Consider the following 23,586-nt stretch of genomic DNA (forward strand, 5'->3'; position numbering starts at 1 on the left):
GGGCTGACACATTTTACACTGGGCTGACGCATTTTACACTGGGCCGACGCATTTTACACTGGCCCGACGCATTTTACACTAGACTGACACATTTTTAACATTGGGCTGATCCATTTTACACTGGGCTGATGCATTTATAACACTAGACTGATGTATTTCACACTAAACTGATGCATTTTACACTATGCAGACTTCAAATCAATCAAAAGTGATTAGACTGTGTAACCAGTATAGAGCTGGTGACAGCCTACTATAAGCTATATACTGTTGAATCCCCCTTAAAATACAATATATATATTGAAATCCCTTATAATCATAATTCACTGTTCCAAATTCAAACCTTTGAAAACAAATGTTAAACAGACTCAAACCAGTTTGATTTTTGTTGAAAATACATTTCTATACTAAAGCTCATCAAATTCTTGGTCAGTGCTTTCCATATATATAAATCGAAACCAATTAACCAACATACAGAATATTTTAAATCGGTGGATGAATGATATTATATAAAGGTAAAAAGTTCATCATACTGCCGATTTATTAAGCATTTTTCATTGGTTGATTTCTAGGTTTCTTATCCAGCTACCTATATTTTCTATGTTTATTCATTTCTCTTGGCCTTTGATATTGTAAATATGATTTGGTTACACTAAAAATAACTTTTTTCTTTTACTTTTTAATTCTCTTTACTGTATAATTCATTATTTTTGGTACCAGCAAAATAACAACATGTTGTTTTATTCTATACAAAGTTGTTTTTCCTAACATTTTTCTTTGTTTTCTTTTATTTTCTTGTCTTTTATTTTTTGTCTTATTAATTTTGCTAAAATTGGTGAACACTTTACTGTATCTTTTGCTCTGTTAAATTTATTAAATTGACATTGAATTTCTTTTCTTTAAAATTTGGTCAATTCAATTAAGTAATATTAGTATTTTTAAAGTACTTGAAGCCAATAGTACATGTTCAGATTGCACAATTTTTGTGCAACTTATCCGTGTTTTGGATTTGGTGTCTCATCAATTGTTATATGTACATATTGCAATTTTATCAAAAAAATAATTTTCAGTAAGCCTTTCATTTGCCATAGTTGAATACAGATAAATGTCAACAGCAACATCAAAACATAATTTACGTTTCTTTTGACCATAATCTAGGTGACAAGTTTGTATATGTACATTGGTCGATAAATAAATAACCTCAATTTGAAATCTAGAATACGTACTCATTTCTACTAAAGTCAAGTATGACGTACTACAAAGTATGACCCCATTACAGATAATTACCTCTTCAGTTTAAATGGAGAATGTCCACATCATTAAAGCTATATATGGAAATTAACAGTTACAGGTATTGGCATGGTCATTGTCCAGTCAGCAGTTAATTGTTTGTGTAGGAGTCAATTTGCAAACAAAAATAGACAACCATAATTTGTCTTTTTTATTATCCACCTTCATATCCAAGTAATCTTGCAGTACACTGGCATAACCCCCCTCCCCACGCACACACACTAGTATACCCCCTCCCCCCCACACACACTGACAAAATTAATTGACAAAATTGAAAATTGTCAAATAATTATATCCCAAAACTATAATTACATTGTGATGATGTTTTGTTTTTGTTTTTTGTTTTGTTTTTAATAATTTTAAAATCAAGCTACAAAAACCCTGAATCGGCAGACAACATTATGGAGGTTGCACTGGTGCTCCCTCCCCCACCCCAGGAGATTGGCAATTGAATTGGCAAAATAGTTCACCTTGTTCCCCTTATCAATATAAGTATAGGGCGTATACTTTGATTCAATTCACAGTTGTTATTTCAACAAATTCTTGAACTCCAATCTACCTTTACATTTATGGCCTTCACCATGTTAAACAGATGAGTGAAACAGCTGATTGGCAAAGTTCAAGGCCCAATAATAAAACTAAAATAACCAGAAAACATTATTTTTCACTGTATGCACAGGCTTTTATTTATGCAAGGCAAGCAAAAATTCTATTTCCTATATTTTATGTATCATTTAAAAAAGGCCCTGCCCTATACTGTTAGTTGCTGAACTTTGTATGTTTTACAAACATATTTTATGTCCTCTAAACTTGTGGAATAGTCTTGCCATTATTGCTGCTACAACCCTAGTGGTTAACGCGTCGGACTAGTAATCTAAGGATTGCTGACCGCGTGGGTTCAAACCCTGTCAGGGGCAAGCCGTTGTTTCCTTGAGCAAGAAACTTTACATTCATTGCTTAGTACTGGTTGGTTCCAGGAACGGATTCGAGAGTGTTTCAATAAGCTTATAGCTTCCAACACAATCGAACTAAAATAAATTTGTATAAACCAACCCTATTAACTTCCTTAATTTCTAAAATGGACTTGTCTTGCTTCCATTTTAGGATGTACCATTATCATCTTTGGGGATATCAAGATGACAATTTAGAATTGGTTGGCTAACAGAATAGAGTCTGGTCAGACTTCACCTTTAAGCAAGCAGTTTGTCCTTTTGTTTGTTTGTTTTGGGTTTTACGTCACATCGACACAGTATAGGTCATATCGCGACGTTCCAGCTTTACTGGTGGAGGAAGACCTCAGGTGCCCTTCCGTGCATTATTTCAGGCACGAACGGGCACCTGAGTAGAACCACCGACGTTCCGTAAGCTCGCTGGATAGCTTCCTCACGTGAAAGAATCCAAAGTCCCTGTCGGGATTCGAACCCACAGCGGTGAGGGGCAAGTGATTTGAAGTCAACGACCTTAACCACTCGGCCACGGACGCCCCCAGTTTGTCCTGGCTCTATTATACATATGATTACATACTAAGGTTAATCACTTGTCATTTCCCACAAGGAACACTTGGCACTTGGTAACACTTGGCAGAACTTTTTTTCCTCCAACAAAGCCTCCACATCACTCACATCTTAAGTTTATATAATGACTTACAAGTTTTTTGGGAGAATGGCCCTTTATTTTGTGCTTTCAGGTGAGTCATTTATATTATTTCAAACTGAAAATTCACTATCAAAGAACATCTATGACACACATTAGATTAAACTGCCAAACATTTTATGATTTTCTTAGATTCCTGCTCATTCTTAGAAACTTAACAAATGCCCTACTTCCGTTATAAGATCAGCAGCAAGGTAAAAAATCAACCTCAACCCAATTGCTTAGCTGACATCATAAAATCAGCTAAATGCCATTTAAAAAACAGCTGATTCTAGCTAAGTTCGCAAAGTTCCTGAAGTACGAGACCAGAATAGACAGATAAGTCCCAGAAATTAGAGGCATGTGTTCCTTATAATAATAAACAGTAGGCATCATCTACCATAATGGTTCTGATTATTGTCATACATCAGGGTGTAGGATGTGGTAGTTACTTGGTTCTTGTGATGAACTGCAATAGGATACAGTTTTTATGCAAAACATTTTTTTGACTTATGTATACTATTGCAAAACACTCACTGATTTTGTATCAATATGGCAGAACAGTTTCTGATTAAGACTTTGAATCTTTAATTGCAATACAATATATTGACCTGGTATGGGTTTTTGCTTTTTAATTGCAATGCAAACATTGTCTGATTAAGCTTTTGAATCTTGCAATAAATATGATCAATTGTTTGATTAAGATTTTGGTTGAAAATTTGTTATATGTAAAGGCTTTGGCCTTAGTATTGCAACATAACAATTTCTGATTTAAAAAGCTTTGGCCTTTGTATTGCAATGTAACATGTTTTATGATGATATTAGTTTTTGTTTTATAATTGCAATGTAATTGTTAAACATTTTTTATGATTAAGGCTTTAGCCTTCATTTAATTTGCAATGTTATACAGGCTTTGGCTTTTGATATATAAATGAAATGTAACATATATTCTTATCAAGGCTTTGGCCTTTGTATTGCAATATAACATAAATTATCTTATAATAAAGATTGGCCTTTGTATTGATTGCAAGTATAATATAAATTATTTCATAATAAAGATTTTGGCCTCTTTAATGCAATGTAACATATTTTTCAGATTAAGGCTTTGGCCTTGCAATGTAACAAATTTCATGAAAAAAGCTTCAGCAAGGCTTTAGCTCTTGTAGTATTGCATTTGCAACACATTTTTTTCAAAACAGTGGGTTTTATTCAATACCGGTATATTTAACTGGAACAATATGGTATTTATTGAACATCCAGAGAAAAGTTTATCTTATAATCCCCATGCTCAGAAAATATAATCTCTTAGAAACTTATGGTTACACCCTTTGCCAGTCAGACTAATCACCTTGAACTGAGTTTCGGTTTCTACCTACGTCATGACCTAAAAACATTTATGTCCATTAACAATATCAACTTTTGATAAATGAAGTAGGAGAATTAAGTTTTTTTTTTTCTATTTTCCCCCCAACATCCATCCATGCAGTTGAGGAGTGTTAAAAATGGAAGCTTCCATGTTAATAAAAGTTTTATCTTGGTTATACAGAAATTGGAGTTTAAATTTTATAATAATATGTGTTATATATATGACTTTGTAAAATAGCTGTAAAATCTATGATTTTGTAGTAATAATAAAAACTTGGGGAAAAAACCTACTTATCATTAATGGAATAAATAATGATTCTTGTCCAGTTTTAAAGTTTTTCAATTTTGAACAGCATACTAAATGTTAGATTAAAGGATTTCAAAATCGAAGAACTTAAATGCAAGAGAAGTTGAGTCTTGTCGAACAGACTTTGATCTGGCCCTGACACACAAGTTATAAAGGCAGACAATTTCATTTTAGTCGGTTAGCAAGGTTTTTCAATTTTATTTATTTATTTATTTTATTTTTTTTTTTTTAAAATACAATCCTATGTACAGCTGGAGGGAGGCAGAAATGTAGCATTATTTACTTATTTTACTTCAATAGTGCAAAGACTGAGAGAAAGTACGAAATAATTGCACTTTTACTACAAACATAAGAACATAATAACATGTTTTGTAAATAATTAACTGCACGAATCTGAGATGGGAGAGGCAATCGCATTTTCTAAATATTGACAGTCAGTTTTATGTAATCAATATTTTAAACATTGACAGTAAATTTTATGTAATTAATATTCTAATAAATATTGACAGTAAATTTTATGTAATTAATATTCTAATAAATATTGACAGTATATTTTATGTAATCAATATTCTAAATACATGTATTGAAAGTTGTGATTTTTTTCATTTATTTCAATGCCAGTAAAGCCATATTGATTAATGGCCTTGTCCATTTTTAAGTTTATCTCTACAAAATAATGTTCATAACTTTAATCACTTTATAATGAATTTTCTTCAAATTAAACTTTGCACAAATACCTTTGCTTTTAGTGACATACCTTATTTCGAGTCAAAACATTTTACCTATCTTACCTATATTAAATTACTACATTAAACTTTCTAATTACCCCTGGACAAATGATGTTCAATGCCTAACCTACCATGGCCTTTATGCTACCTTTCAACAATAACATTTGATCATCATGGTATGTATTTATTAACCTTGGGATTTCATTTTGGCCACCCGACCTCCAATCTATAATAACAGGCCTAGTTTTTGACCAGAGAAACTTGCAAAACATTCTCTCTTGCAAAACATTCTCTCGCACTAAATGACCAACAGTGTCCAGCAATCTGGACATTATCCAAAAAACTGGAGATTTCTATAATTCATGAAATACCCTACTGACCACTTTAATACCCGATTTCTTTCCTTTAATCCAGTTTTGACCCTGTCCTTAAAACTGTAGTATTAGGATTTTGCATTTTCTTTTCCAGCAATCTTGTTAAGTGGTGATCATGTAAGAATAGAATTTTTCATGAGAATTGCTTAGTTAATCTGCTTAAGTAGCTGTAGTCATGATTTTGACATTAATTTGATTCAACTGTTTATATGATATCAAGAGAGTCATAATTCAGTTCACTGTGTCAATGCTATACAGGATTATTAATGGTGATTCTGTTTATAATTTCACCTTTCTTAATGCAAAAAAAGCCCCTAATAGGTGAACTGTCCATAATCTGTGTCTATAGAACTTATTTTTGATTGGATGCCAATTTCTAATCTCAAAGAATTCATATAAGTGAAGAAAAAACCCACATTCTTATTTAGGAAACTTATTAATGTCAGAAAGATATGTTATCAGTTCCAGAGAGCTGGTTCCCCGTCTAGAAAAGGATTCTTCTCCTGGTTCCCTGTAGAATTATGGTTAATAAGAACTTGCAGTGTCTAATAGTACATAATATTACAGCAGTGATGTACCATTTACAAAGCAAGCACTTTACATGACAATAAGTTTTTAATCCTAAAAATAACCTAGTCTGCATTTAAAACAGTGTTTATCATCATAGCAACAATCCTGAATGCATTGTATCATTTTCAAATACTGATATGCATAATAAAGTCAAAGAATTGTCTAATAAAAGAGAAGAAGTAATATTTGATGGGAAAACCCATATTGTTGGATTATGGTAACTAAAACTGTAGTGAAATTAACCCAATGACCTTGCCATCTTATTTAACCTCCAGAACTTCTTTAATGGGCGTGTCTACCTTCCATTTTAGGATTTTAAAGGGATATCAAAATGAAATTTTAAAGTTCACAAGCCAAATGCATAGAGCCTGGTCAGATTGCATGGATGTGCAGGCAGTGGTGGACTGGCTTTATACTGGTGTCGCTGCCTGAAAACACTTTCTGTTCTAACACAATTATGCCTGGGTTAAGAAATATTTATGTCCTCAGTAGTATAACAGTATGCATGTTGAATTTTTGAATAAAGGGAGACTAGCACATTATAATTTGAGTCTATAGTCTGTCAGGGGTTACCTTCCTTTATACAAGGGAAGTAACTTCAATTGCCCTACAGTTTTGTTTCCCTGGAGGAGTTATATCTCTTACTGACTTGAAATGTTTGAAGATTTTTTTTTAATCATCAATTTTTTTATCATCAATTCTCAAAAAAAATCATAGAACAAAAATACTGAATTCTTTCCACTATAATTGAAAGAAAAAATAATTTATAGAATAGACTGACTACAAGGAAAACACAATATATTTATCTTATCTTGATAATAATCTTATTTGTAAAAATCTAACTCACTCTGAAAAACTGTAACACAAATCAGATAATCAATCAGAAAAGTGCCAACTGGGGATTTATCACACACCCATGCCGATTTTGCGACTCCATAAAAATGGTCTAGCACAGCCATGCATATATTTTGACTTGACATCATTTGCGTTCTACAAACATAGCATAAAAACGCCCTAATTGTTAGTGTTGCACTACAGGCGTGTCAATGAAAAATGTTTCTTTTTCATTTTAAACAGTCTTTATTTTAGGTATGTGATAAATAGAATATTATATTCATGTAGGTTCATTACTAAATTTATTGAACTCGTTCAATAAATTCAGTATAGAATCTACACTCATTTAATATGCCTATATATTCAACAGAGAACTGTTCTATTTAAACTGACAAAACATGCACATGACACACAGTTTCATTTAACGCAGTGGCACATAGACACAGGGACAGATGTTACTGGTTATTATGACTTGTTTACTCAGTATGTTTACAGTTCTCAATATACAGACAAAAATAAATACCAACAACAAAAAATCCCCAACATAATGATAAATATCTACCTTCAGCAACACATAAATATTGCGTAGACGAAAATAGCAATAATTTTCAAATCTTTCCACGGGCAATGATATATTTGAAATAATAAACAACAATAACTTAAAGTATATTTATTGTACAGTTCAAGGTGAGAACCACTGTGAAATACGTAAAGTGTTTTCTTAATTATGAACGTTTCACCTATTTGACCCCACATTCTTCTTATGCATGCTACGATTTAGTGTCTAAAGAAAAAATATTAATATATACTTAAAGATATACAATGCTCAAATTTGATTTTTAAAAATATTAATAATTGATACACAGTCTCTTTGTATGTATAAAATAAACATGTTTCGACTTCATTTAAAGTAGATATGTTATGTTTTGAACTCGACACACTATAGGTGGTCACAGTATGAATATATAGTGTCATTAAAAAACTGGCAGTTTTTTTAAGAAAAGACCAACTTCACTTGACTTGTAATAGGGAATGCAGCTTCCCATACATAGTCTATTCATTATTTTATTCAAATTAAACATATTCAGTAAGAATTTCATGGATTTCAATACATTTCTAAGATAAAAATATTTTACCTAAAGATGAGCATAGTATATCTTTAATTTACTATATAGTACAATATATTTTGACAGCAAATGCGTTTCTTACAATTTTATTACAAAATAATGAAAAGAAAAATCTATTAAAACGATTTTTAATTTCAAATAACTATCACAAGTGCAAATAGTGAAATGGTTTCTTTTTTAGTATATCAGTTCATCAGAATTGATTAAATTATAAAAACCTCTGGAGAAACAACGCATACTTGTCTTGTGTGACTGGTTTATCAACCGTTACCAAACTAATTTTATATAATGGACTTAACCTGCTTTGAACTTAGAACTATCCATTGTTATTTCAAGGGGTTTTAACATTATTTAGAGAGTTTTTTTGTTGTTGTTTTTAATTGCCAGGTGGCAATAGCAAGTAACAGCATTCCTAATCAGATGTTGTTTTCCTTGTATTTTGGGTATATAATAAATTTTCACAGAATTGGGAATTTAAACAATGTGAAGCTTAAAATTGGGAATTTAATAATAATGGGGTGGTCATATAGAAGTGTTCAAAGTGTAAAATATATTGTTATTTAGATGGAAAGAACTCCCCCACATGTTACGACAGTAAAAACCTTTGGCAAGAAATTGTTTCCATGGAGGGAAATGTGTCAATCAATAGAGGGCATAAAATATAATTTTCCATTAAGGATATAATAATATAATGACCATAAGATCAGCCATCATTTGAATGTGAAAGTGATAACAAGACAGACCATTTGGCCTACTTATCAATTCATTTAGCAATTACATTTATTTTGATTCTAATTTTCTTTTTTTTACATGTATAGCTCAATGAACTAGAGCTGTCACAGGAGTGAAGAAAGTTCTTCAATGAGTAAAGAATTTAAAGTATAGACAAACAATTGTCTGACATTTGACCTTCATGATGACCTTCACCAAGAGCCACCATAGGCATCTGACATTTGACCTTTATGATGACCTTCACCTTGAGCCAACACATGCATCTAACATTTGACCTTCATAATGACCTTCACTTTGAGCCAATACGACCATCTGATATGTGACCTTCATGATCAGCAAACACAGGCAGAAAACATGATACTGAACATCATATTATTAGGGACTGGTGAACATTTGAGCAAAATTTAAAGCCAATCCTTTAATGGGTTCAGAATATATAGAGTTGACATAAAATTGATTGAAATTAAACCTTCAAAGGTGATATTGAAATGAGGCAGCAGTGGTGGCATGGCTTCTGCATATTGCCGTGTTGGAGGTGAACATTTTAGGCAAGATTGAATCTTAACAAATCTTACACATATAAGATATTCCAATATTTAATGACAATAAAAGTCTCACCTTCTCTGGACATGCCAACGGCAAAACACTTTTTTAATCTACAATACTGGCAGGAATTCCGAGTGAAAGGCGTTATTTCACACTTTTCATCATTTGAGCATTTGTGAGTCATTCCCTGTGTTATACATCTTCTAAAGAAACCCTGAAAATTCACAAAATAAGACATTCATGAAATCAAATAATAATTGCCTGAATTTAAAGAACAGAATTTCACAAATCTAACATTTATAACAAGAGACCATGGAAACACACAGAACAAGACATAAGTAACACAAATCAATAATTGCTTTAATAAATGCAGTGAAATTTACAAAATAAAGAAATTCATGAAAACGACAGCTGCCTAAAAAGACCTTGAAAAGAGATTCATAAAATAGCTTGAATCCAACACAGAGAATTTCCCAAAATATGACATTCATTAAATTATGATGACTTTCCAGCTTTGCTATCGGATCTGATAAAGATGTCAGGTATGTCCCTCCATGCTTTATTTCAGGCACAAAAGGCAGCCTAAATAGAACCACTGACCTTCCCTAAGCTAGCTGGATAGCAGCTATGAACTAAATAAGACATTCATGAATCAGACATTGTCTATACAAACACTGAAAAACTTTTATATAATTGTTAATCATAAATCTTTATTAAACTAAATAAATCCTGACAGATGCCTAGTCAAGACATTCATTTAACTGACTATTGCCTCTTTTTTATCAGGACACTAACATCATTCAAGTATGTTATATAAATTGTCAGACTTCCAAGGATATATATCTATCTATCCTACAGCTAGAACTCAGAACTACCCTAGTTCCAACAGACATCTCTTGTAAGAATTATTAACATTGAATTCGGAACTATTCATTCCATGTTTTAGGGATTTCAATATCAAATACCAAAATTGAGCTATCAACAGTATAGAGCCTGGTAACACTGTTCGGATGGGCCGACCGGCATGGTTCTATATTCAGATGTCAAGGCTGATCACTTTCATTTCCAGCAGGTAATGGTGTAGTAAAGGGTTTTATGTTTTTTTAAAGGACCATTCCTGCTACAGAAAGACACTTAAAATGTTTTTTTTGTTTTTTTAATTTTACAATTTCATACTTACAAAATGCAAATGGAAACTTAAAAACACCAGTATATTTTATTTATATTTAGTGTTTACTTGTGCAAAGATGTAAAGTACACTAAACCTAAATTTTAGTTATCCCTGAAACATGTTACAAATGACCAAGTTTTTCATATGACCTATTATAACTCAAAGTATTCATGTCTCAAGACTGTAATGTAAGGGAAAGTTTTAACTAACAGCCAATTACTAACCTTACAACCCTCGCATGAGTCCACGCCATAGTGGTACCCTGATGATTCATCATTACAAACTTTACATGTCGGCGTTCGCCCGTTTCCCGCTTTCACCGGCATACTTTTGGTCGTTACTGAATTGTTACATCTGAAACAGACAAACAAGATCAATCAAAATCAGGAGTTTAAATCCCTTTTTTCTTATTTCAATTATACTTTTTTTTGTTCAATTACAAATTACATCAACAACTTATACATTTTACTTCAACCATTTGCCTGCTAGTGGCAATTAGGAGGTTCTTACAAAATTGCCACCAGTGCAGTCACCAAGATCACTCCGCATATTGTGCAGCTTGGTCATATGCCTGTATTGTATTGTGGGATAATCCATCTGAATATTATTATATTTTTAAATTTTTCCCTAAAAATGTAACATGATTTTATCGAGACTGAACAATAGACAAGTCCATTTTTGGTATTTAGCATTAGTAATTAAGGGATATAACAAGATGGAACAGCACAGGTCACTAGCAACTTTGGTTTGATCCTGATATCGGAAGTAAAAGTATTGATTAATTTCATGTAATTGGATAAAATTTTACAGTTTCCATTAGGGGGCGCTTAAATGGATTTCAACAGACACTATCAATTACTGTTCTTAAAAGAGTGTTCTTTCATGAAATTTGACAGAAACCGTCAATTGATACGTATTGTGCCTGAGAAGAAAGCACTTTCATAAATTTTAACAAAAATTGAAAATTACTGCGTCTATGTACAATTCAATGACATTAATTTCCAGTTATTGTCATTTTTTATTCATTCTTTTTTCTATCTGCATGTAGCAAGCACAACCAAGAAATTCAACAGAAAATGTGATAAATCAGTACTCAAATAGAATGATATTCAACACAAATTATCTGAATAATTTGCCCACATCTCAAACAAATTTTATGATTTATTATACAGAAATACTAAAATGGAATGCAATCAAAATGAAATTGGACAGAAATTGCCAATTTGGAACAAAAATTGGGGATTTAAAATGTAACAGTGCATTTTCAGTTCTTCTGCATAATGAAAATAAACGTAATGATGTAATATTTTACAACAACCTCAAACACTTAACCTGTTGAAAGTTTTAAATAAACTTGTTTGCCTTCCATTTTTAGAGCATTCTATTATCAGGTTTGGGGACATGAAAATAAAAATTCAAAGTGTTCAAGTCCAGCCAACAGTACACAGCCTGTAGGTCGGACTGCACAGATGTGCAGGCTGGTCTACCTTATTTTGCTTTAACCACTTAATTATCTATCCTGAGAAAGTCAAAGGTAAGAAATCATGACAGGATTATGACAAACATAATAAATCAGCAATCTGACAAAGCTATAGATAAACAGCATGAAGAAACCTAGAAAACTGTTTCATATCAAGTTTATAATCCTGTCAAAATATTCCTACATACAACATTGACACAGGAATGTGAATCCAACAGCAGTAATTTCTGACTTGTATTCTTTATATTTACATACATAAACAATATAATGATACAGAAAAGTCGGTCAATTACCTAACTGTACTTACAGCCATGACTGACAATTTTCTCACATGATTATTGTAAACTGGTTCACTACAGATTATCCTGCTCAGTTTATGTATCATACATAATTATTATACTTCCTGCCCCGATCATACTATTAGCCAGCCTGCTAAGTTAATACTATTAGACACCCTTCATAATTAATACTATTAGACAACCTGCCTAGTTAAAACTATTAGACAACCAACCAAGTAAATACTAGTGTACATTCTGTCCACATAATACTATAAGACAAGTTCTGCCTAGTTAACACTATTAGGCAGCCTGCCTAGTTAATACTATTAGACAGCCTGCCATGTTTATACTATATATTAGACAGCCTGCCAAGTTTATACTTTAAGACAGTCTGCCAAGTTAATACTATTAGACAGTCTGCCAAGTTTATACTTTAAGACAGTCTGTTAAGTTTATACTTTAAGACAGTCTGCCAAGTTTATACTATAAGACAGTCTGCCAAGTTTATACTTTAAGACAGTCTGCCAAGTTAATTCTATTAGACAGCCTGCCAAGTTTATACTTTAAGACAGCCTGCCAAGTTAATACTATTAGACAGCCTGCCAAGTTAATACTATTAGACAGCCTGCCAAGTTAATACTATTAGACAGTCTGCCAAGTTAATACTATTAGACAGTCTGCCAAGTTAATACTATTAGACAGCCTGCCAAGTTTATACTTTAAAGACAGCCTGCCAAGTTTATACTTTAAGACAGTCTGCCAAGTTAATACTATTAGACAGCCTGCCAAGTTAATACTATTAGACAGCCTGCCAAGTTAATACTATTAGACAGTCTGCCAAGTTAATACTATTAGACAGCCTGCCAAGTTTATACTTTAAGACAGCCTGCCAAGTTTATACTATAAGACAGTCTGCCAAGTTTATACTTTAAGACAGCCTGCCAAGTTAATACTATTAGACAGTCTGCCAAGTTTATACTTTAAGACAGCCTGCCAAGTTAATACTATTAGACAGTCTGCCAAGTTTATACTTTAAGACAGTCTGCCAAGTTAATACTATTAGACAGCCTGCCAAGTTAATACTATTAGACAGCCTGCCTAGTTAATACCAGTGTACATTCTGTCCAGACAAGTTCTGCCTGGTTAATACTATTAGACAGCCTGCCAAGTTAATACTATTAGACAGCCTGCCTAGTTAATACTATTAGACAGCCTGCCAAGTTAATACTATTAGACAGCCTGCCAAGTTAATACTATTAGACAGCCTGCCTAGTTAATACTATTAGACAGCCTGCCTAGTTAATACTATTAGATAGTCTGCCTAGTTAATACTATTAGATAGTCTGCCTAGTAAATAATATTAGACAGTCTGCCTAGTTATACTATTAGATAGTCTGCCTAGTTAATAATATTAGATAGTCTGCCTAGTTAATACTACATTTATATGTTCAAAAAGACCTTGATAAAAAGTAGGACAAAACTTTCCAGACAAATTTCCACACTACAGAAAGTTGGCAAACATCAACATATTTTTAGAGCATTCTTTACAAAACAATACAAGAAAAGCATTGATGCAAAGCATCAAAGGGCGACGCCAAAAGAATTTGATCCAGATTTGCACCTAAATACTTAACAAAAGATGTGTACTTTATAGCAGTACCATTACATGTGACCTGGAGGCTAGGGCCAGGTTAAGTTGAAACTTAAACCAAAAAAGAATAGACTCTGTCTTGCCAAGATGCAAAGGCAATTTATAGTCAATTAAGCAATCTTATAAGACTCATGCTATAAGAAAGAATTTCTTCAGATTTAATTTATGAGACACAAGGATTCCTGAGTCATCAGCATATAATCACAGGCACGAGTATCGGACCTGGGAAGAAAAAATATCACCAGATGACCAGATTGATAAAAAAAACTGTGTTTATAAAAACCAAAACAAAAAATGTAAATAATGATCCCCTTTAAAAATATACTTTCAACTTGAAGTATATTTTTAAAGGGGGTCATTATTTACATTTTATTTTGGTTGTTGACACTTTTAAGATGAACACAGGTTTTTTTATCAATCTGGCCATATTTTTTCATCCAAGGTCTGATACTCGTGCCTGTGCATTATAATAAAAGCTTATTGCTTAGGGTTGAAGACATGTAATTGACATATATTAGACATAAAAGAGGACCTAAAATGAACAATCAGGGGGACAGCATAGGTACTCAGAGCAGTAGTAGAATAAGTACCAGCCACATCAACCAGCTACTATCAGAGATAAGACTTAAACATGTAAGAATGTCATTATATATGGCAGATGCTTGAAGTTTCATGAAGAAGAAAGAAAAACAACTTCTTCATGTGCAGGATAGTGGTGTTCAACTGTATCAAATGCCCTTTGTAGATCTAAAAGTATCATGCAATACTGCCTTTGTCCATTTCAAATAATGCAATCTGTTAAATGAATCAAACATGTGTCAATTGAAAAACCACTTCTAAACCTGACTGAAACTGCCTGACCATGACTCAAACCCATGATTTCAGAACAGCCAACTGAGCTATCCGTCCTGCTACACAATTTTCTCTTTAATAATGAAACAGTTCTAAACCACAACATATTTCCCCACTATATCGATTTGTGTTCGTGAATTTCTTATGTTACAGAGCATAGGAAATTGAACTCATGCTTATATGCAGTCATAGGATGAGAAAAACTTTGAGCTTGACCAGAACTCATTAACCTGTGACCAACATAAGAAGAAATTTTATGAAGGCTGATTTGTATTTTGCATCAAGGGCACCGGGCAAAAACATGAAAATGCAACAAACAAACCACTTTGTGGTAGATTGTATTTTCATGTTTTTCATCTGGCGCCCAGTTACTTTTTGTACTATGTTGGTTTTCATGTGGCACAAATCACCCACTATAAATTTAGTGCACAAATTTTTCAAGGGCAAGTAACAATCTACTCTATGTACAGTCTGTTATCGCGTTGACTCAGGAGACCTGGAGGTTGAGACCGGTGTCTCTTCATTACAAATAGATAAGACAGAAGCTGTCCTTTTTCAAACTATGCACATGTTAGAAAAAAATAGAATAACTATTCAGAATATGATTTTTTGAGACTTTATTAATTATATTGCTTGATCCAAGTTTAAGGACATTTTCAATCAATACATGTTTTATCATTTATAACTTTAAATGAAAGTCTCATCCCTTTAATAATAATGACATAACTGTATCTCTTTAAATGCAGAAAAATTATAAGTCTCAACATATCAATATACTACTGTCTAAGATATACATGTACATGCACATAACATTAATAATTCCCAGTTTATATCAAATAAATATGAAATCCTAACATTAACATTAACATGCTTTTGATGACCTTGCAACTGGTGAATTATATACAACAAAAATAGTATTATAAGTAATAACTAAGATAGACAGAAAAGAACAAATAATTTAGTAAACATAAGTTACTTCCCCTTAAAATAAAGAAGACCTGAAACCCAAAAGAACACGATAAACAGCAAAATTATGAAATGTTGCAGGTTCAATTTTATCAAGCCATGCAAATTAATGGTAAAGTATTCATAAAAAAATAGATGGCCATGTGTCAGCAGTAATTGCAGAAAATCGGATAGCTTTCAACATCCGGATACTGGTACACTTTGTAAAACAACCATTCTGCGCAACAGATAAATGTAATAAGGATAAAATCAATAGGATAATCGTTTACAACAGTTTCATTACCTATCCTTATACTCAATTGCAGGTGAACTTTCTTCTTGTAGGAAAATTTTGAAAATGTATAAATGATACGGCCCCAATCTAGACCACAACGATATTCGAAATCCGGGTTTTAGTATTGTCATTAAAACTAAGGGACAAGCTGTTAAACTTAACCCGCAATTTCGTGAAAATAATATCACAATGCACATGCTTTTTACATAAAGTTATTAAATACAAATATAACAACACATTTGTTTACTTGATTTTTACGAATCAAAATAAAACTAATTTACACAACATGAAATTAACTGCTAATAATAACAGCTCCTTCCATAGGCAAAAATAAAAAGCGTTCCATAATAGACGACGCCGCTCACCGGCGTCGCCAATAACACTTTTATTACTTTTAACCTTTGCAATGCTGCATAAACTTTGTGTACTGAAGTTAGACAACACTCTGAATACTAAAATTCTGTAAAAAACCTGTCAGACACAAGACATTTTCTTCTACAAATTAAAACCAAGGTCTTTTACCATTTCATCACTGAATTTTCCTTCTCCAAGACAAAGAGTTACTACTTTTATTCAATTAGGAATTTTTGTCATCCTATCAAGTAATAATAGGGAGTTTTTTTTGTTCAACAGAGATGTAGGAGCCAATAGAATAAAAATATCAACATTTAGTGTTGTAATGCCCAGAATGAAAGGCATATGATAGGTTTAATAATCATCCAATATAACAAAAATTCTCCAGTTTGCTATTCATTGTACATATCGCCACATTTCATTTTTAGTAATCAAACGCCCTCATACCAATTGGAATGTTGGCTATTATGACCGACTTAAGCCCGAGAGGTTGCTGCCGCCCTTTCACAAAATCTGATTTCATTCCATAGGGGGTGGTGTGCATGCCAATAATGGTGGATCATGCTGTCGTATTGAATGAAGTGATCCCTAATAACACTTCAGTTTAGACTTGTTAAAAGGCTAATTTTTACATATTTCTGGTCATATCTAGGTGGGGGTAATCCACCTAGCTGGCTTTCCTGGCTAACATCTTAAATCAGCAAATAACAAATTTCTAGCAAATAACCGACTACTAATCCCACATGATTTCTGAATTCAGCTGTGAGAGACAAATGACCACAAACTGCACCTTCCATGTTCTTTCTCTTTTGTATTATAGGAAAAAATAATCACACGCTCTCTGTTGTCAAAACATGAAACCTCAGAAAAAAAGTAACCAACGAACAAGCATCTGAATATGATATTTATACTGTTATCCCTTTCTCTGCCGTCACATTATGTAAACACCAGGAAAAATGAGCCAATCAATGAGCATGCTCTGGAGTGCGGGTAACTAATACCTGCACTCCAGTTAACGCACTGTGCAATATGTATGTGTATACCATTTAACTGACACATTTTTAACAGAAAGGTCCTGAAATTATGATACAAATGACTACAAACTACACCTCAATGTCATGATAAACCAGTATTCTAAGACCGACTTATCCCACATGATTTATGCATCAGACATGACAGACAAATGACCACAAACTTCACCTTGTCATTCCAAGTTTCATGTTGAAGACTTTTAAAACATTTGAATAATGGGCTCAAGACAACAATGAAAAAGTTTACTTTGAAACAGACAAAGCCAAAAATGGAAGCTGGACAAGTCAGTTAAAGAATTTCAGAAGGATACAAGTTAAAACATGAAGTCTTGCGCTTAAGGTGATGAAAAAATGCCAAAAACATTTTTATTCTAGACATTGATTAAAGCAACAAAACCATTCTTAGATACAGACTGGAGATATTAACTGTTTTGTTATAATATTAGAAAGGATTGGCCGATCTCCAAACACCTATCACACTTGAAACATGATAGATGAGAAGTCATAGAAATGTTTCCCAATCATCAAAATATTCCAGAGTAACAACAAACCACCAATGTGAAAATTCTTCCTTAGAAAGGTTTCAAACAGAATAAGAAATCAATTCAAACACAACAATTATATCAAAGATGGAAAGCAAAAAAAAAATGAAATATTTGTTTTTTACCTTCGGTGACTGATTAAAAAAGAAGCTCCATGTCGTGATCATAATGCTTAAGACCAATAATTCTTGTTCACAATATGGACTGAACAAAAATCCTCTCTATGTTTTAGTTCTACAGTTTATATTTCAGATTATATGGGGTTTGAAATGAAAGAAGATCCTTAAAGATCGATGGCATTTTTATATAAGGTATAATTATATACCTCATTATTATATAAAATAATATAGTCATGTAGTCAACATATTTTTTATCACTATATATAATTATATATTTAAAACTTATAAACCAAAATAAGGTCTATAAATCCTGCCATAAGCAAGTTTTCATCATAATTGTATAGGTTTAATAGTTCAAATTTATTTAAGTCTATTGTAAAGAAGACTGGGAGCTTATTTAAACCATTCTCATTTTTTCATTCTGTTTCTTGCAAACTTAGACTTTAGCCTGCTGGTGTCAGCAACAGATTCTACCCTGACATGTGACCACCTGGCATAGGACCAGTGCTGACCAAGATCAGCTGGCACATCCATGCTGTCTCCTGAGCATGGTCTACACTGCCCACTATTCAATCAATATATGAGCTGCGTCACGACAAAACCAACATAGTGGGTTTGCGACCAGCATGGATCCAGACCAGCCTGCGCATCCGCGCAGTCTAATCAGGATCCATGCTGTTCGGTATCAGTTTCTCTACTTGTAATAAAGTTAGTAAGCGAACAGCATGGATCCTGATCAGACTGCGCAGATGCGCAGGCTGGTCTGGATCCATGCTGGTAGCAAACCCACTATGTTGGTTTTGTCGTGACGCAGCTCATATATTATGAATTGGTGATTTTTGCCCCCTCCAAATTTGACAGATGTTTGAACAAATCCATTTGAGAATCAGATAAATTTGCATTATTTTAGCTGACAGGATAAAGGCCCGGTTACCTAACCATATCGGCTCTGTGCAGATCTGGCTGCGGTACGGGTTTGATTCAAACTTATGACTGATATCCTGTTGACAGTCAAAAACATCCAGTTGTTACATATGCATTATTATCTAGCAGTGATTAACGAGTCCTTTACTGTTTGTTATAGTGAAGTGGTTAATTAAGCCCTTAAAACACATTTTTCCACAATGAAAAACTCATTAATTAATATAACTACTTTAAGCAGAAAAAAAAATTGCAAGAAAAACAAAAAGAACTTTGAAATGTAACAAAATTACCTGTATTTACTAGTTAAGTTACTTCTTGTGAAAATCAAATTCCTATCCATTATCTATCAAAAATATCTAACTGCAGACAGCAACAATATCATTACGTCTCAATGAAGCCTTGTTTTGTCTTACCAAGTCTAAGTAAACAATTTGTTTTGTAAAATGAATGATCATTTTCCAAACATAGCTAGAAATTTAAAGGATGGTCAAATATAATTACAAGTAAAATGGTTTCCTGCGGGTAACATTTTTAATGATATAAAGATATTTCATTTAACTATAATTTTCAACATTGTTTGGGGGAAAAATAAACGTCTGTTGACAATAATGAGGTCTTTGGAGACTTGTGACCGTTGAAGACCGGAGACCGGAGAAAGTCGAAAATAAAACAATTATTTCTTTTTAAGAAAATGATTAAATACCATTGTATGAATAATTCCATGTAAAAAAGGGAAAACACACACGTGTACGAAGAAAATATCACTATTGATTATGGCAGCTGTCACTAAGAATGTTTTAATTTTGTAGTTTTTCACTGTTAACAATTTATTGTTTGTAAAATTTGAGATACACATGTAGATATGAAAGAAACATTGATAATTTTCAAATACATCATGCCAGTTTTTTCATCCTTAAATTGTAAAATAATTATAGTAAATTAAAAATATCACGTAATAGTTTTATGTTGTTAATTAGGTGTAATTCGGACTAGTTCCCTAGAGGTAAATCCGTAACCTACCGGGCAAACGGTATTTAGCTAGATTTTCGAAAAGGTCAATTAGCCATTCATGTACGGTTTACAGATCACCTGCTCCTCCATGTACTGAAAACAGGTCACGTGCTCCTCCATGCCTCAAAAATTAAACGCGTACCAATACCCTGCGGGCTTCGGTCTGCAGGGAATTATAATAGCATCATGCAGGTATAAGCATTTGTCAGACATTAATACCAATTATGATTTTAATATTTAAGTCATATATTCATGAGCTTAAAAAATACCTTTACCTACAGAAATTTGTTCAGAACTGCTTCATAAGATCAGACTGCGAGGATGCTACAGCTGCAGTCTCCATGACTCTCAACTAGTGGAAAAGGCGAGACAATTAAACACCTGCAGAGATGATTTTTAATACCCTCATTTTAATGACTATTATCACTGAATTTGTATATATACCGTACTATATGAGCTGTGACATGACAAAACCGACATACATTTAGTTGGTTTGCGACCAGCATGGAACCAGACCAGCCTGTGCATCCGCGCATTCTGATCAAGATCCATGCTGTTCGCTTTACCAACTCTATTATAAGTGGAGAAACTGACAGCGAACAGCATGGATCCTGATCAGACTGCGCAGATGCGCAGACTGGTCTGGATCCATGCAGGTCACAAACACACTATGTTGGTTTTGTCATGACTCATATTGTACTTGCCCTGATTTGAACAAACAAATGTTTGTTATCCATTTCAAAGATTGTAATATTGAAATAATACCAGTAATTCTGGTATTCAGACAGTTTATCGATGGATCAGTGCAAAACAGACATAACTCCTTCATTATGTAATCTGAGTTACAGCAGTTTTGCACCAAACACTTGATGTACTATTAATCACTGTGAAGATGTGCAGGATGACCTGGTTCTATACCAGTGTCTTAGGTGAGTCAACGATAACGATACATTACTACTCTTTTATGAAATCAAATAAGTGCCGATCAGTTAAATGGTCAATGTTTATTTACTAGAATCCTTTATAGGAATGAGGGGCCTTCCTACCAATGAAAGCAATAACAGAACTGTAGCCATAAAAGTTTTTTGGGGACTTGCATCAGACTGAGTGATGAACTAAACATAGGTAATTTAGTATAACATCATTATAGACTTTTATAGAACTCTTTGACTTGAAGTTGGGTCTTCTTTATAGATAAATAAGAACTCACAAATAGGAAGTAAGCGAAGTTTATCTTATACTATAATTATCAACACATGCCTTACTGAAAAAGCTTAAAATCCTATTTCAGCTTTTAATCTCGGCTTTTTAATGAAAATTATGAAACAACTACAGTAACAACAATTTCACCTCTTAACCTGGGCAATCTTCTTGATCTCAATTACATAACTTTACAGTTGACCTCACACAAATGACCTACATTTTGCTCTCCCATCTACATTTTTATCCATACAATTATATTAGATTATATATGTAAATATACTGTATACTGACAAAACTTTCGTATAAACAGAATAAAACCTTCCAAGAACATGAAGCAATGGTAACATCTATATCATAAACATTGCCCGTCTTATAACTGCCGATAAATATGAGATCAGCTGTGACCCATACTTGATGATGCAACTTTGTTAGTTCAATGATCGATGATAGAATCGTGGAAAAACTTTTCTTATATATTATTACAATCTAAAACTTATACAATGGTCAATAGATTAAGTATAAATTCTTTTCATCATACTCCCACACATGTGTAAGTATAAAATCTTCATCTGAATATAGTTTATACTGATGAATGTCGTAAGTTATATACTGGCCCTGTTACAGGACTGTAAGTTTTTAAACCAGACAACAAAAATCTTGAGTGAAACATTTTACCTGTATTCAAACATTTAAATCCCTATGCTTACTCCAAAATCATGGTACATCAAAGGCAAATGAAACAAAGTTATAACCTGACACTCAGTCATAGACTTACACAAAGTAAATTCCAGCATATGACTACTAGTATGCTACTTTCTGCATTCTTGACTATTATCCAATGACACCGAGATAAACAGCTAAAGGGAAGTAACTGTGTCTTAGCTTTTTTTTTATCCTATGTTATCCTATTCTATCCTATTCATCTAATGGTGATTTATGTTAATTACTCTTGTTTACTTGAAATAAATTCCTATTGCCTTTAACAGGCACATAAACATTGTTTTAACATTATAATAGCTTTGATTAACATTGAAGTTTGTTTATTGTTTACTATAGAATGTTAATTATTTTAATTTTATTGCGTGATGAATAAGGTGACCTTAAAGTCATAAGTATACAACATGATTAGTCTTATCATTAAAGTATCACTCAGTTTATATGTGCTTAAATAATTGACAACATTTATTTACTTCACATATTTAATCATTATTTATGTCATTTTACTTAATAGCAACTACTTAAAAAATTATAATATGAAAAGATTTCCTCATAGAAAAAGCACTTTTTACCTAGTTCAAGAACATTATGTCTGCTTTTAACCCTTAAAGTGGTGGAACCGAAGGTGTTAAGACTAAATTTCCACCAGTATAAGCCAGGCCAGCTTGCATGTTCATGCAGTCTGACCAGGCTCCATACTGTTGGCTGACAAACTTTAAATTATTCAAATTTATATCCCTTAAATTGATAATGGACAGTCCTAAAATGGAAGTGGGACAAGTCCTTTTAAAATATTCAGTTACAAAACCAGTCAAGAAATTTTTTACATTGTCAACTGTACACAAGCAATCTGACTGCGGACTGTAGTATTACATATGATCTCCAAACTTGTAAATAGCATTTCAATCTTTTAATTAATCAAATTTACAGTGAATTGGAATGTCAAAGCAATAATGTTTTTGGCATACTTATGGACTGGACGTATCTCTTTCTGTACTATTTTTATCAGTACATTTAACTACATAATAATTACATAATGAGAAGACAGCGGACAACTTATGAAGCCTAGATTCTAGACTACAATAAAACGCACTTAGTAAATATTGCAAATGCAACTGCTGCATAATTTATAATGAGATCATGTATAATGTGAAAAGCTCGGGCTTTAAATAGTGAGGAAAACCCATGCAAGGTTTGAAGACCAAGATCAGACAGCATGGATTAGCAACAATGTTTGCTCTTTTTTTTTCAAAGTATTTTTCAATTTTCTTGAAATATAAAAAAATGAATGCCGAACTACTTGATGCCAGCTGACAAAATGCTGAAGTTTTGTATGTGTGTGGGGGGGGGGGGGGGGGGGGTATCAGGGATTTTTTCCAGGATTTTGGGAACTGCAGTGTGACGACCCATAAATTTCAGTGGTGTTTTGTTCAAAACTGGGAAAAAATGCATGACTGAAATTTTGCAGTGATTAAATGTATGCAAATAATTACTGTCTATGATGGCATCTT

The 23,586-nt window shown here is 32.8% G+C and overlaps 1 protein-coding gene across 3 annotated transcripts in view; it reads right to left on the reverse strand.

Annotated features, from left to right (window-relative positions):
• The window catches only part of LOC132733546 (ecdysone-induced protein 75B, isoforms C/D-like), a 60,084-nt gene that overhangs the window by 10,987 nt on the left and 25,511 nt on the right, over positions 1-23,586 (reverse strand). The window contains exons 1-3 of one of the 3 annotated variants that reach the window (XM_060720220.1): positions 22,134-22,280; positions 10,898-11,027; positions 9,575-9,716 (exon numbers count right to left, since the gene is read on the reverse strand). In XM_060720220.1, coding sequence (XP_060576203.1) covers positions 9,575-9,716; positions 10,898-10,999 — 244 coding nt within the window. In that variant the 5' untranslated portion in view covers positions 11,000-11,027; positions 22,134-22,280. Of the gene's footprint in view, positions 1-9,574; positions 9,717-10,897; positions 11,028-22,033; positions 22,281-23,586 lie in introns of those variants that run through there. The other 2 variants (XM_060720213.1, XM_060720206.1) reach the window with 2 other exon arrangements.

This window comes from Ruditapes philippinarum, unplaced genomic scaffold, assembly GCF_026571515.1.
Source record: "Ruditapes philippinarum isolate M1 unplaced genomic scaffold, ASM2657151v2 ctg1009_1_1_1_1, whole genome shotgun sequence".
NCBI classification, from domain to species: Eukaryota; Metazoa; Mollusca; class Bivalvia; order Venerida; family Veneridae; genus Ruditapes; species Ruditapes philippinarum.